This window comes from Caretta caretta, chromosome 7, assembly GCF_965140235.1.
Source record: "Caretta caretta isolate rCarCar2 chromosome 7, rCarCar1.hap1, whole genome shotgun sequence".
In the NCBI taxonomy this organism is placed as follows: domain Eukaryota; kingdom Metazoa; phylum Chordata; order Testudines; family Cheloniidae; genus Caretta; species Caretta caretta.
In genome coordinates this window covers 102,432,255-102,447,495 of record NC_134212.1, presented here as the reverse complement: position 1 = coordinate 102,447,495, position 15,241 = coordinate 102,432,255, and the positions used below count along the sequence as shown (strand labels likewise).

At 38.2% G+C, this 15,241-nt stretch overlaps 1 protein-coding gene across 9 annotated transcripts in view; it reads left to right on the top strand.

The window, feature by feature from the left end:
- PTPRE (protein tyrosine phosphatase receptor type E) overlaps nt 1-15,241 on the top strand; it is a 270,155-nt gene that overhangs the window by 205,129 nt on the left and 49,785 nt on the right. For 8 of the 9 annotated variants that reach the window (XM_075131015.1, XM_048857790.2, XM_075131016.1 and 5 more), the window contains 7 exons: nt 1,265-1,355; nt 2,273-2,349; nt 2,483-2,519; nt 3,336-3,433; nt 6,903-7,022; nt 10,231-10,394; nt 14,642-14,777. In XM_075131015.1, the coding sequence (XP_074987116.1) occupies nt 1,265-1,355; nt 2,273-2,349; nt 2,483-2,519; nt 3,336-3,433; nt 6,903-7,022; nt 10,231-10,394; nt 14,642-14,777 (723 nt within the window). Of the gene's footprint in view, nt 1-1,264; nt 1,356-2,272; nt 2,350-2,482; nt 2,520-3,316; nt 3,434-6,902; nt 7,023-10,230; nt 10,395-14,641; nt 14,778-15,241 lie in introns of those variants that run through there. The other variant, XM_048857795.2, reaches the window with a different exon arrangement.

The following is a 15,241-nucleotide window of genomic DNA, read 5'->3' as shown; positions in this document are numbered from 1 at the left end:
CTATGTTCCGTTTGATCAAGTTCCTGGAAAAAAATAAAAAGCTTGAAAGAAGGGTGGGAAAAGGCACAAATAGTGACTGTGGTTCTGAAATGTAGAACTACTGCGACTGTGGTGAGAGGGCATAAAAATTGCATCAGGACTGTGACATAGACAAAGATCTTGAACCTGATTCTCATTTACACGAAGTCCCTTTTATACTATTCTGGTAACCAGCAATGACCCTGCATCAGCTTTTCCCAGCTGGCCCTTTAAATTACTCCCACTTGGCTCTGTCCAGTCTAGCAGCAAAGTCTCTCAAATAAACAAAAATTTGGAATGAAAACTCCACATCCAAATATCCCTTCCTCCGTCCTCTTCTCCTCTGAGCCCCACAGGGGTTCACACGGGGTTGGAGTGTTTTCAAATGCCTCTCCACAGTTTTGGAGGCTGTCCAGCAGGTTCCATCTCATTCTCTCTGGTCTTGGAGTTATTGCTGTCTCCTTCCTTTTCTCCCTATCCTTTATTATTCACATAATAAAATTTTCCTGTTAATTTCCTGTTAATTAATCTCATTTTCCTTGTCATGACAAAAGCATTTATTTTCAGGTACTTAGTATGTGACTAAGAGTTTATTCACAATCCCAGGTTTACCTGATTACTACCAGGTTGGTTGAACGTTGGGTACCATTTTAGTCATCCTAATGGGCCAACAGCCCCCAAGGCCATCCCTAGGCTCAGGGCATAAAGGCGATACAAAGTCACCTTTGGATTCCCTCGCCCAGGCCCTAAACTGAATGGAGTGGATGTTTGATATTCAGTTTTCTTAACATTTTTGAGCCTTCTTTGCTAATATTCAAATGTATTCATGTATTAAAATCAAATTTGATCCATACAACCAAATTTCAAAGTCAGAGCCCTGTGGTATTGTACACGCACATCTTTCTGACTGGGTCACAGCATTATGAGTCATTATGTCATATGGTGTTTTGCAATGGCAGTCTGAGTTTCAATAATTTATTTGCTCTCTTAAATAGCAAAAGTCACAGTGTTCTTCAAAGTTAGAATTTAAAATGTAGTGTTGAAGTTCTGAGTTATCGAAAGGTTTTGAGTTATTTTAGAAAGATGAGGAAAAATTGCTTTTTTTGAAGAATTACAATGTACTGAGAAATTACTTATCTTAGATGTAGGCCATTGTGTGTAATTGCATCTTTTTTAAGTACTGTGCAGCTAACATTTAATACAGGATGTTCTTGCATTTCCTTGACTTTACATGTTTTTGCTATAGTCGTTACCAGCCCGATGCATGCAAGGAACATTTGAAATGGCAAATAAAGAAGAAAACAGAGAGAAAAATAGATATCCCAACATCCTTCCTTGTAAGACTTAACAATTTATTTTCTAAATATCAGTCAATAGTCTGGATGCCTCTTATAGCAATCATGCCTGTAATATTGTCTGCATTCACTGAGCATACCTGAGTAAAGCTGATTAATTGACCCCCAAAATAATGCAATTTATATGTTACTAATCATACATCTGCAAAGTAAGCTTCTTTTGCAGTGGTGTCTCTTTGGATAATAATTGCCTTCCAGTAAATTTGTCTTTAATTTCAGCAGGTTTGATATGAAGCCTTAGAATTGCCCAAAAATGTAGGATGGTTCTCTTGAAACTCAGTTCAGATTTGTGCAATAAAAAAGAAAAGAGCTTTGAGTATATGGGCCAAGCTTGAAGTATCTAATAAACCTTATCTATTATTAGGAATGTGTTGCACACTATACAAAAATTATTGCATTCTCAGTAACCCAGTGTAAATATGGAGGTGCAGCAGGATTTTTATAGTGAAGGCTTGTTAACCTGCTATCCAAAAGCTCTGTGCACTGTACAGTTACAATACAATTCAAAGAGACCTCTTCACAACTACCTAAAACAAATTATTCCATCTATTCATCTAAAAATCCCTTTGAAACAGATGAGCCTTGCAGCATGTGTTCAAAGTCACTGTTTGCAGGCTCTGGTGAAACAAGAGTGTAAGGGACCAAAATCTTCCATAAGTTTTACATCAGTAAGGTCAGCATGATTTGGCCCATATGACATATCTGTTATATATACTGTATTAGTCAGCCTTTTATGTTATTTAATGATGGCGGAATAATAATGCAAATACTGTGGTTCATAAAAGTGCAGATCTATCACTGGCATGTTAAAGGGCTTTGTATTTTGAGGAAAATTTCTGATAGATATAAATACTATAAATCTACCATACAGACCCTAATAACAGTTTCTTTCTTTCCAGATGATCATTCCAGAGTCATTTTGACCCAAATAGATGGAGTTCAATCTTCAGACTATATTAACGCTTCATACATAGATGTAAGCTAATACATACATTCACTTTCATTCAGATTGCTAATTTTAATTGTAAACTAAATATCAAATAGATACTTGTCTTAAAGCATATCTTGGCAGTTCATTCTTTAACTAACCATACATTTTATTTGTGTAGGGTTACAAAGAAAAGAATAAATTTATAGCTGCTCAAGGTAATGTATTTTCCTCTCTCCATTTTTGTACTTATAGGCACCAGAATGCACTCCTCATCCCCCCCCACTCCTCGCACACACCCAGAAAAAACCTCACAGCCCACCTCAAGGTTAATATGTCACCAGATCAAAAATTCCTTCCTAAGCATGAATAAGTTGGTCTGCTAAATCATGGTCATCAAAGGGAGAGTTGTAAGTTAGAAAGACTAAACTGAGCCCATTGCCTGACCTAAAGCACATAATGTATCTAGAGGGAGGGGGAATGGCTGCTGCTCTTAGAAAAGTGGGACAAGCCTGCTCTCCAAGCAGCAGCATATATGTCTCCAAGAGCTGTGGACCAACCTGCCTGGTTTGAAATGCCAGCCTACTGCTGGAAATATTCTGAGTCCACTCACCCCACCCAATCAATTTGGAAGCTAGATAGACCCAACTCAGTTTCTGCCTCTACTGGTGCAGGCCCATTTGATGATAATGGTATTACAACTGGTCGAACTTCCAGTCATGCCAGTTGGAGCTATTATGCTGGGTCTTGCAAACCGTCCTTGTGTAAATACAAAAATCCCATTGTTTCAAGAAGTGATTACAGTGATTGTATAACATAGTAAATGTTTTCTGTAAATTGATAGAGTTCATATAGCTGTGCTTCAAAGAAGTGAGATTTTCAAGTGTACATATAGTGCATCTGTAAAACTGAGGTATATTTTCATGAGATATGAGCTGGTAACTCATGAGTAGAAGAGAAATGTGTTCTTGTGTACTGTGATATTGCTTGTTTTCTTTATGTCTCTTGAGTATAGAACTGTATTCTATGTGCAGGACCTAAACAAGAAACAGTTAATGATTTCTGGAGGATGATATGGGAGCAGAAATCTGCAATTATTGTTATGTTAACAAACTTGAAAGAAAGAAAAGAGGTAAGTAACTTGTATTTCAGTTTTGATCAGCCTGAATCCCCACATTAAGTCCCCACATTAAGTAGCCTCTGGCTGCAATGTGCAGCTTAGCATCTGACTGTTAATGGCTGCCACCACTTCCTTTTCCAGTCCTTTCTGAGGTTTTAAGTCTCTGCTAAAAAAGTAGTTGTAACTTACAAAATTTCAAGCTTATAAATATTCCCTGGTGACTAATTTCCTCATAACGAATCTTTTTATCATGTGTTACACTGCCTCACTGTCAGACTTTAAGCCAAAGGCAAATTGAAAGGACGGCCTTTTTTTGCTTCTGCTGTAATGTATGTGAGACTGGCCTTATAGGTTGGACTAAGAGTAGGAATGAATGTTGAATTGATATTACTCACTTTTAAAAGTTTTCAGTTAAAAAAATGATTACATTCATAGTGTGATCGCTACAATTGGATATGGCTAATTTGAAAACAACCTATTTTATTGTGAAAGGTTTCATTACAACTCTGTTTGTGGTTTGCTGTTCTCACATCTGTCCCCTGTCCCCACATCTGTATTGTTCCTCCCCTCCCCTCTGTTCCTATTTCATATGTATCCTTCCTTGTGTATAGGTTGAACGGTAAAATTTACTGAAATTACGCAGGCTAACACTTCAGAGCTCAAGATTATTACACAGTTAACTTCTTTGCTGACTCACCAGTAGTGATAAAAAAAAATGATAAGAAGCCTGATAAAAAACAAAAAACCTACTAATGCACCATCACAAATTTTGCCCTTGGACAATTTTGTTTTAAATGCCTATTTATCCTCGTGGGCTAGTTAGTTAAACATTCCAAACACTTAAAAGTGAAGGTTTGGAGCTTGGATTCCTCAGGCAATGTGAACTGGGGGTGCAGTGAAAGCAATATGCCAAGTTACTGAGAACAATGTACTGTGTTCTGCTCAAGAGTGACCTCTCCTGCCAAGTAAAGAGTAGTGTTGATAAACTCCAAAATAACTCCCAACAATTCCTCCTTAAGGTCAAAGGATAATTATTCTGGAGGGTGAGGGTAAACATCATAAGCATTGAGATAGTTAATGTGCCTTAGTGATGTTAGTTAATTTATACAGCAGCTCTTTACAGTTATATATATTTATCAGAATAAGGAAAAGCTATTTAAGTTTGATTGCTCCTAACAGCTATGAAGGAGGTACTCCCTGTTTGCGTATACAAGGCCCTCTCCCTTTCCTGTAATCTTAACATTACCAGCCTTCCTGCATACTCATACCAAGGCCTGACATACTGATGCTAGTGCCCACAAATGTCACCAAATCTCATTTGAACAGATTGGAGACTCCTTTCAGGCAAATACCCATCAGGCTATAATGGTTGGTAAAATGCTTATTCCACAGAAAAAGACATATTGCTATCTTTTATTCTGCTGCTAGAATCCCCATGCAACTGATGACTCTCACCCAAGGTTAGCTGACGTTTCCCACCTATTAACCAGTCCTATATCTGGAGTTGGGGGTTAAAGATGTCAAACAAATGCATACTATCAGAAAAATAAACAAATAAAAAAGATGGAACAGTCATTAAAACAAAACAAAGAATAAAACCAAAAACATCGCTCATCACGATCTGGCTGCCAAAGGAGCATGTGAAGACTCCATCCAAACCATGTATTTCCTGTTGTGTCATTGTGTAACAATGCAGATAACTAACACTGAGAGCATTAGCACAAAGCCTTAAAATCATGTCCTGTTTTAGATTAAAAAACAAACATCCTCTAAATTAGGGCTGTCAAGCAATTTAAAAAAATGAATTGTGATTAAAAAAATTAATCACAATCGCGTGATTAATCACGCTGTTAAACAATAATAGAATACCATTTATTTAAATATTTTGGATGTTTTCCACATTTTCAAATATGTTGATCTCAATTTCAACACAGAATACAAAGTGTACATATTTATTTTTTATTATAAATATTTGCACTATAAAAGTAAAAATAGTATTTTTCAACTCACTTTATATAAGTACTGTAGTGCAATCTCTTTATCATGAAAGTTGAACTTACAAATGTAGAATTATGCACGCACAAAAAAATTGCATTCAGGAATAAAACAATGTCAAACTTTAGAGCCTACAAGTCCACTCAGTCCTACTTCTTGTTCAGCCAATCACACAGACAAACAAGTTTGTTTACATGTGCGGAAGGCAATGCTACCCACTTCTTGTTTACAATGTCACCTAAAAGTGAGAACAGGCATTCTCATGGCACTGTTATAGCCGGCGTTGCAAGGTATTTACATGCCAGATATGCTAAACATTCGTATGCCCCTTCGTGCTTTGGCCACTATTCCGGAAGACATGCTTCCATGCTGATGACACTCATTAAAAAAATGTGTTAATTAAATTTGTTCCTGAACCTCTTGAGGGAGAATTGTATGTCTCCTGCTCTGTGTTTTACCTACATTCTGCCATATATTTCATGTTATAGCAGTCTCGGATAATGACCCAGCATGTTGTTCATTTTAAGAACTTTCACTGAAGATTTGACAAAATGCAAAGAAGGTACCAATGTGAAATTTCTAAAGATAACTACAGCACTGAACCCAAGGTTTAAGAATCTGAAGTGCCTTCTAAAATCTGAGTGTGTCGAGGTGTGGAGCATGTTTTCAGAAGTCTTAAAAGAGCAACACTCTGATGCAGAAATTACAGAAACCGAACAACCAAAAAAGAAAATCAACCTTCAGCTGGTGGCATCTGAGTCAGATGATGAAAATGAACATGTGTCGGTCTGCACTGCTTTGGATCGTTATTGAGCAGAATCCATCATCAGTATGGATGCATGTCCCCTGGAATGGTGGTTGAAGCATGAAGGGACATATGAATCTTCAGTGCATCTGGCACATATATCTTGCAACGTCGGCTACAACAGTGCCATGCGAACGCCTGTTCTCTCTTTCAGGTGACGTGAACAAGAAGTGGGCAGCATTGTCTTCTGCACATGTAAACAAACCTGTTTGTCTGAGCGATTGGCTGAACAAGAAGTAGGACTGAGTGGACTTGTAGGCTCTAAAGTTTGACATTGTTTTGTTTTTGAGTGCAGTTATGTAAGAAAAAAATCTACATTTGTAAGTTGCACTTTCACAAAAAAGAGATTGCACTATAGTACTTGTATGAGGTGAATTGAAAAATACTATTTCTTTTATTTATCATTTTGTATCAAATGTAGAAAAACATCCAAAATATGTAATAAATTTCAATTGGAATTCTATTGTTTAACAGTGCGATTAAAACCGCTATTTATTGTGATAAATTATAATAAAGTTAATCGTGCGAGTTATCTGCGATTAATCAACAGCCCTACTCCAAATATTCATAGAGGTTTAATTTTATTACTTTAAAATAATTGTATAGCTATATGCCATCAGTAATGGAAGTAGGCACACAATATTTAAAAGTACTAAATGTATGTACTGCATGTTTGCATAGGATAAATGTTATCAATACTGGCCAGATCAAGGATGCTGGACTTACGGAAATATCAGAGTTTCTGTGGAAGATAGTATCGTTCTCGTGGACTACACCATTCGCAAGTTTTGTATACAGTCAGTAAGTAATAGCACTCTTGCTACTCCTTAAGATTGGTTTTTATTTTGTTTTTTAAAGCAAAGTATAACAGAAATTCAGGCTTTCGTTTAAAATGAATTTAACTGGAAATTTAGTTTTTAACTAAAATTGAGTTGAAACATATATGTAGACTAAGAGAGCAGTAAGTTCATAGAATCAATTTCCACTTGAGTTGTTGGAGTAAAAGAGAATTAATTATGCAAATATTGATGGCTGTATGGGACTTAAGTTTAAAGAGGGATCAGTCAAATTGGATCCTGTGAGTAGGTAACCACCCTTGGAAGATATTTTCCACTTATCATGCCCCCCACCCCCATTCATTATGTGTTATTTTGGAGGAACTTGGGAGTGTGTTTGCCCTCCTTTGTGCAAAAATATTTTTGAAGTTAGGGAAAGTTTTTAAATCATTAAAAATGTAAAAGATATTAAAATTATTTAGAGATGGTAGAGTTCTTATCAAACCATTCAAGACATGAAGGGCCAAGCGCAGGCAAAGTGGCGGGGGGGAGGGTTACAGCTCCCTGATTCTCTGCCAGAGCCTGGCCCCAGCACTGGTTGGGGACTGTACATCATCTGAGGATAGTTGGAGTACATTGTGTTCTGGACACCCTCCTTCGCTCTCTTGACATGCCCCGTGCACCAGGGAGTGCAGAAGGGGAAACATATAAATTGACTTCTCCATTTATGCTCCTCAGTTGCAGAGTTATGGTCAATCTTCTCTCCTTTTGCAATGCCTGATCAGGCCACACCTCCTTCTGGTCCGACACTTCTGTTTTACTGAGTTTATTTTTTAAAAAGATTCTAATTGTGTAATCTTTTTTCTTGCCAGGAATAACCTTCACTATACGCATTAAATGCTTAGCATGCATTCAGAGGGATTAAGGCCTTGTCTACACAAGAATTTTCAAGAATTCTGTCTAATTTAAGATATTTTTAAAAACTGATTTAGTTAAACTGGTGCAAAACCCTGTTTAATTTAATCAGTGTAACGTTAATATTTAGACTAGACCTTAGAATTGCAGCAAGGATGCATCTTTTTAAATTACCATGTTAAGTAATGTTTTCTTCTTCTCCTCTTCTACCTGTTACATTCCAGTTCTCATTCTCATTGGGACTTTTTGCTTCCCAGCAAATCGAAAATGAACTGAGTGGACTATTTATGTATTTATAAAACACCTTCACTTCATCTCTGGCCATCAAACACTATTAAAAGCAACTGCAACAGACCACCAGCCGTCCCTGCAGGGGATGTGTGGAGGTCAAAATACCTTGAAATTAGGTCTCAAAAAGGAGAAAAAAATTCTAGTCTCAGGCAGAGGAAAATTAGTCCTGCGGCAGCTTGTCCACAAATCCAAATAAAACAAAACAAAGGGCAGCTTCCTTCCATGTTGTCCGCAGTTGTCAGTTCCACGTCCTGGATGTTTAAGAGGCAAGAACAGCCAGCTCTTCTCCCCAGATCTGACTGCTCAAGCAGTTTTTCAGAACTAGCTTCCTCCTTTCTGCCCATTGAAGGGGTTTAATCACCTTCCTGGGTCAAACAGGGAGGAGACACACACATTCCATCACAATAATATACATAACTTGCTGAACAATATCAGCTGTGGGAGACTCTCATCCACCATTACATCATTTACCAAGCCCATAATCACCCTAAAAACCTGAGTGAAGAGGTGGTTTGGTCTTAACTGTGCCCTGAAGGCTAACGGTTAAGATTCTTGAGGGCAAGTGGGGTTTTCACTGAGGATACGCTACCAGCGGCTGCCAGGTATTCAGCTCTAAGGACTGTGAGCAGAAGTTCCCCAGCTAATGGCAGTTGGTGTGTTGCCACATGGGTAGAGGGGCCCTTGCTCAGGTGGTCTAGAGCAGAGATTGTCTCTCTTGCATGTTTGTGCAGAACCCAGCACTTTGGGGCCCTAATCTTAATTAGGGCCTTTGGGTACTACCATAGATTTATTTATTACTACTAGTAGTAATAGCCAGGACCCAAACTACAGACAGCTGAATAGAGCAGAGTCACTTGGGAAGTGCATAGGGAGACAGTGAAGCTTTCAGAAAACTGATATACATAATATGTTCCTGGCAGCTTACACGGCTAATCAGATGGGCAGCTGCATTCAGCGCTAGTTGTAGCTTCAGAGCAGTCCCTGTATAAAGTACACTGGAGTAATCTAATCTGGAGACCATTCAGGCATGTCTAAGTGTAACATGGGCCATATGGGAGAAGCTGCTAAGACTCTTATTTAAAAAGAACTCTTGGTCAAACAGCTGTATGAAAAAATATAGCAAAAAAAAAAGTTATCAAATTCTTCTGGATTGGAAATAGCTGGGAGTCTAGATGGCATATGGTATTTGGTGTCTTTCACCTGTAGATTCATATCTCCAATTTTACTATGGAACATGTTAGTGGTGATAACATTTGGTCACCAGTTGATGGAGACTGAGTGGTCTTTATGAAACAAACTGGTGGTCTTTGTCCAGTTCAAAGTGGAAAAGGCTTCATGTAATAATTGGCGTTAATTACCAGCCTTCTTGGCAGTCTGAGAAAGAGGTCAAGGACTGAGAGAGCATGGAGACTGAATTTACTGTCTTAGCCCAAGTGGAGGTTCCTCCAGATCAGGATTGGAAAACATTGGTGGAGCTTTCATTGCCATTGCCTGTACTCCTCCTGTTCTTTGCTTAAACAGAGTACATGGGTCACTAAGGCTGTACCTTTAATAGTTAGCACTGAAAATGTAAATTAAAAATAAAAGGAGAAAAGCTAAAATATTACCTTACAGGATTCATTGTATTAGAGCAGTCCCAGCTTCATGTGGTGTAGTATCCTGAGTCTGATGATGTACCAGTATCAGATGTATGTCCGCATCCTTATCTGCATTGTTATGAAGCAGTTCATAGATACTTTGGCATCTTGCATCTCTCAATGGTATAAATCCGGAAGTTCTTACTCAGACTAACTCCAGTCAGAGTTTTTAGTCTGAGTATGGATGGAGTAAGAAGTAAATAAGGACTTCAGGATTTGGCCCATGGTTAATAGAAATTGTGAATCTTATTTCTCATGGACAGCACCCTGATGCTACTCAAATTTAAATGGCAAGGATGTGGGTTAGTCAGACTATGGTAACTGATCTGTTTGCAAGTCTTAATATAGGACATAAAATGTCACACTCATAGTCTGTTTGTGTGTTTCTAGCAACTTCATGATGGCTCTAAAGTTCCAAGGCTTGTAACACAGCTCCATTTTACCAGCTGGCCTGATTTTGGCGTGCCTTTCACACCCATTGGGATGCTAAAGTTTCTGAAAAAAGTCAAAACACTGAATCCTTCACATGCTGGACCAATTGTGGTTCACTGTAGGTATGTACGCACTCTAAACCATTCTGTCTTCTTGAGCTTTAACAGTTTTTAAAGTGCTTTGTGTATGTCAAAACTATATTTCTGTCTCTTCATTGAAAATGCCATAATTTGCATAAAAGTCAGAACTTGCAATGGTATTAGGCTCCATCATAGCCAGGGAGAAGAACGAATTCAAAAATTCTGCCTTTTCTCTCATTTTAAAATTGAAACTTCAGTTTTTTGTTCCCAGAGTGATAGGCAATCTGACATCAACACATTCCCTGTCAGAAAAGCAGATTTGTAACAAATGGGTTCACTCTGCCATTGAATGCTCCTCAGAGAATACATCCCCGAGTTTTCTCACAGCAGAATTGCCGTTTGCTCTTATAGTTTGCCCACTCTGTGCTAGATATGTTGTAATGTAGACTTGTACTTGAGATAATTTGTTTAACACTATGATGTCCCATTACTACATACTAATACACAGTGTGTTCCAATTCATGTACAAACACTTAAACCTCCTGCCAGTAAGGGGTTATTGATAAACCATTGAAAATGTGTTATAAAAATGAACAAAAATAGATCAGGTTTTGGTAGAAGTTCAAAAGAAATGTTACAACTTTTACATTCAGAACTGCTGTATTTTAGACATGAAGCAAGAAATAGTCTCTTCTCAGGAACAATATATCTAATTAAGATTAGATTAAAAAGAATAGAATAAGTGGCTTTGTGTTTTGTTTTGTTTTAAGGAAATCACTTTTTTATTTTGGGCTGTTGATTTGTTTTCAGTTGCTCATGTTTGATATTTATAAATATTCTCAAGAGACTTTAAAACATACTCTTCAGTGTGGGGTCGTGTGTATTCCTTTATCAGGCATCAGCCATCCTTTTGTTCATTGTTCATCAGACAAACGCCTGTCTTAGTAGCTTGGTAAGAATTCCTGTTCTCTTGAGTGTATGTACATAACAAAAGTGTTTTTTTTTTTTAAGATTTAGAAGAAAAAAGAAGATTTTAGTAATCTCTCACGATTTTCCCCTTTGAGATATCCATATTTTTTATATTCCTTTGCCCAGATGTTCCACACAGAGTAATACTAGGGACACGCTTTATTCTTCACCAGCAGGAAATTCTATTCTTAATCTAATTGACACCAAAATGCACACAAGGCACGGAGAGTAATAAAATAACTCTTCTTTAAAAAACAACAACCAAAAAACAGATATCTAAATGTAATGGTCCAAAGCGCACCGCAATAGCACTATTATGAATCACAATGTTTTGGACTAATTTGGTTCTTTCATACTGCTTGAAAAATGTAGACTGAAAATCATGGCATCTAATTTCCTTTGCAGTCCAGGATATGATGCCATTGAATTGTTGGAAAAAGGAAAGGGAAACTCATCCATAATGAGTAACACTGTATTTCTCCGTGGGCTTTTATAAAAACAACATACAGTGCTAAACACGAAGTGCTCGACCAGAACAAACATGATATTCAAAAAGTTTTAAGCTAAATCAGCATTTAGAGGAAATGAAGAAGAAGCAGGCAGAACAAGGAGAAGGGAGGAAAAAAAGAATGTTTCTGACAAATTGTCATTCTTTTTTTTTTTAAATGCCAGTCTCCTGATCAGGGAAGGAAGTTAAGGAGGAAGGGCTGAGAAAAAGATTTCAGAAAGAGTCCAAGAATCAGCAGGGTTTTGACACACAAGTAAATCAGAGAGGAGAAGTTGAAAGAGAGATGGCAGAGCTGAAGGAAGAGAGTGGACTAGTCTTGGGGCAGAGAAGGCAGTGAAGGAGTTAATAATATTAGAGAAAGAAGGTAGAACTGAAAATAGAGCTCACAGAGTCTGTGGAGGAGAGAGAGATCAAGGAGCAAGAGAATCAGAGAGCAGAGATTGATGGACAGGATGGAGGAAAGGCAAACTGTGAGAACTGAAAATGAACAAGCCATGTTCAGAGAGGGGGAATTCTGAGACAGGTCAGAACAAGAAAATGTCTGGTAAATTCTGAGTCAAGGAAGTAGGAGAGAGTGAGATGTGGAGGGAGCCCAAAGGTGGAGCTGAAATATTAACAGAAGGAAGTCAGAGGTAGGGGAGGTAAACGTAGTTATAAATGTGGAAGCCACTCTGTCAGTAGATAACCACTTGGTGGTAAAGGTGCAGGAGCGAAAGTAAAATTGAACTCTTACGGTACGGGGGCTGGCTCTTCCCCCCCAAGGGGCGGGGCCTCGGGTGGAAGGGGTGGGGCTGGGGGGGTCAGCATCCCCCAGCCAGCCCATCTGCACTGCCTGGCCCGTGCTGCCCAGGGCTCCAGCAGCCATTTAAAGGGCTCAGGGCTCTGGTCGCTGCCGCAGCAGCAGCGGTGGCAGCTGGAGCCTTGGGCCCTTTTAAATCGCCGGCCCTGGGGCAGCTGCTCCTTTTGCCCCCCCCCATCCCCATTGGCTGCTTGGGGGGCGCAAAAGGGGCAACAACGTTAAAGCGCTGCCACAGCAGTGCTTTAAGCAAGGTCCTTTGCCGCAGCAGCGCTTTGAAGTCAGCTGTACGGGCCGGTACCGACGGCCACTTTTTACAAGTACGCCGTACCAGCCCGTACCACCTTACTTTCATCCTTGTAAAGGTGATAGGAGATGGGTGGGAGAGGAGTAGGAGGGGGAAAGAGCAGGACCAATGAGGGAGAGAGGATCGGTGTGATGCAGCTGGGGTAATGAAAAGGCAAGTAAGAAGAGGGCCTCACCAATCAGAAAATTAAATGTTGTTTGTGGAGGAATCTTTCAGACATAACTTGGTTATGGGCACTGGTCTCTCTATTATAAGGCTAATGTGTTTTGTGACATGTCATTATCAATGAGGAGCTCAGCTGGTTTTAGTTTGTCATTTCAGCATTCCCACAAGTGGAACTTGTGATTAGTACTAAGTGAATCATTCTACTTTTATATTGTACTGTACTAAGGGATTAAGATTTTCAGGCAGCATGAATTTCTATTCAAACAAAAAAGGACACTGTGTGTGCACGCACAAGGGTGTTTGTAAAGAATATATAATCACACATATATTTTATATAATAAAATTATATAACAGATTTTAAAATAATAAGGGATACTTATTTGAACACTGTATGTGGCATACTTCAAAATACAATAAATCAAAGAAACTCCAACCCCTTACCATATACTGCAATACTCAGGAACCAGACAACAGAAAAAAATATACATATACATGCGCACACACCATACACATGGTAATAATGATGTTCTCTCTGTTCTGTATGTCTTTGAGAAAACTTCGAGTGTTTGCAATATTCTGACATGACTTCTGTGGAAAATACTATAATAAATAGCAAAAAATATTTTCTAGTTCTCAAGAGAGCCATGGATGGTTCATAAATTCTCAAAAATATTTTATATTCCTCATAATTCCACATCAGTGTCTTATGAACAAAACATTCATTTCATGGAGTCTATATTTCTGACTTTATTTTAAAACTAATTTTTTCTTTGATGAAAGTCAGATTGAATCTGTGAGTATGTTGTGGGAAAAATACATTTACATTTTTAGAAGGTGATACTGTGACATTTTAATAGCCACAGGGTAAAATAAGCAAACAGAAAGTTAGAGAAAGTTGTTAATCCTTAACACAGGATGCCATGCCCTTTTCCTCTGAAAGGAAGAGCTGAAAATCATCTATGATTGTATCATTTGTAATAATCTTGCTCCCTCTGGTGGCAACTGGAGGACATGTTAAAAACAATAATAATTTTGCATGGACATGTTAAAAACCTTAGCACTTAAAAAAGGTTTAACATTTGCCAACTGATGTATGACATAAAACATGTTACTTCAGTATTAGTAAACCAAAAAGATTTAATAATCAGATTTAGCATGTGTTATCCTTTACCTTAGATCTAATATCTAGATCTGGTTGAAAGATGGGAAACCTTTTGGAAAAAAATTGTACCTTTTTTCCTTTTAAAAGAAATTCAAAAATCATAATTTTTTCAACCAGCTCTGATGCTCCTCAAAAAAAGAATATGTTTTTGTGAAAGCTTTCTGAAAAAAAACACACTTTTTTTGTCAAAAAAAAATTTGAAATTCAAAATTTTTAACCTGTTCTACTAATATCACTATTAAAATCAAAAGTGAATTGTTACAAAATGTAACACCCAGTGTGGATTTCAGTCCAATGTAAACAAAATTTGGACCAACTGTGGATTACTGCAGCAATCTATCTGGACTTCATAGCTCACTTATGTGTCTCTCTTCTTTTTAAGCGCTGGCGTGGGTCGAACAGGCACATTTATAGTGATAGATGCCATACTAGATATGATGCATGCTGAACAGAGAGTGGATGTTTTTGAGTTTGTTACAAGAATCCGTAATCAGCGCCCACAGATGGTTCAGACTGATGTAAGTAAGCATAAATCTGTTGTGATCTTTTGTTCATTTATTGTGTTTGAAACAAACAATACATTTGTTTCTCAAACACTGGTGAATGTCCCAGTACTTCCTCCCGTCATTCGTCCACAGTAGGAATCACAGCGAGAGTAGGGCGAGCTGGAGGGTAACGGAGGGTCTGAGGATAGGTGGTAAGTAAGGGTTGTGACAATGCAGTCCTTTATTACTAGTTTCCGAATCAAATTCTGAGGGACCACTGCTGTGCTCTTCCCATTCATGTTCCCCTGTAGCACAGAATGTGCATGATCTAATAGGAAGCCATTGTTACAGCCACAGTCTTACTCTGTTAATCAGTAAAATGGCCTAAAACATCGGCAACCACGAGAGCAAAATGTATGTGCCAGATTTTGTTAAATTGTATTTAATTGCTTTACTTTAATTACTTTATGTTTAGTGTGCCTGTCGCTTATTCGTTC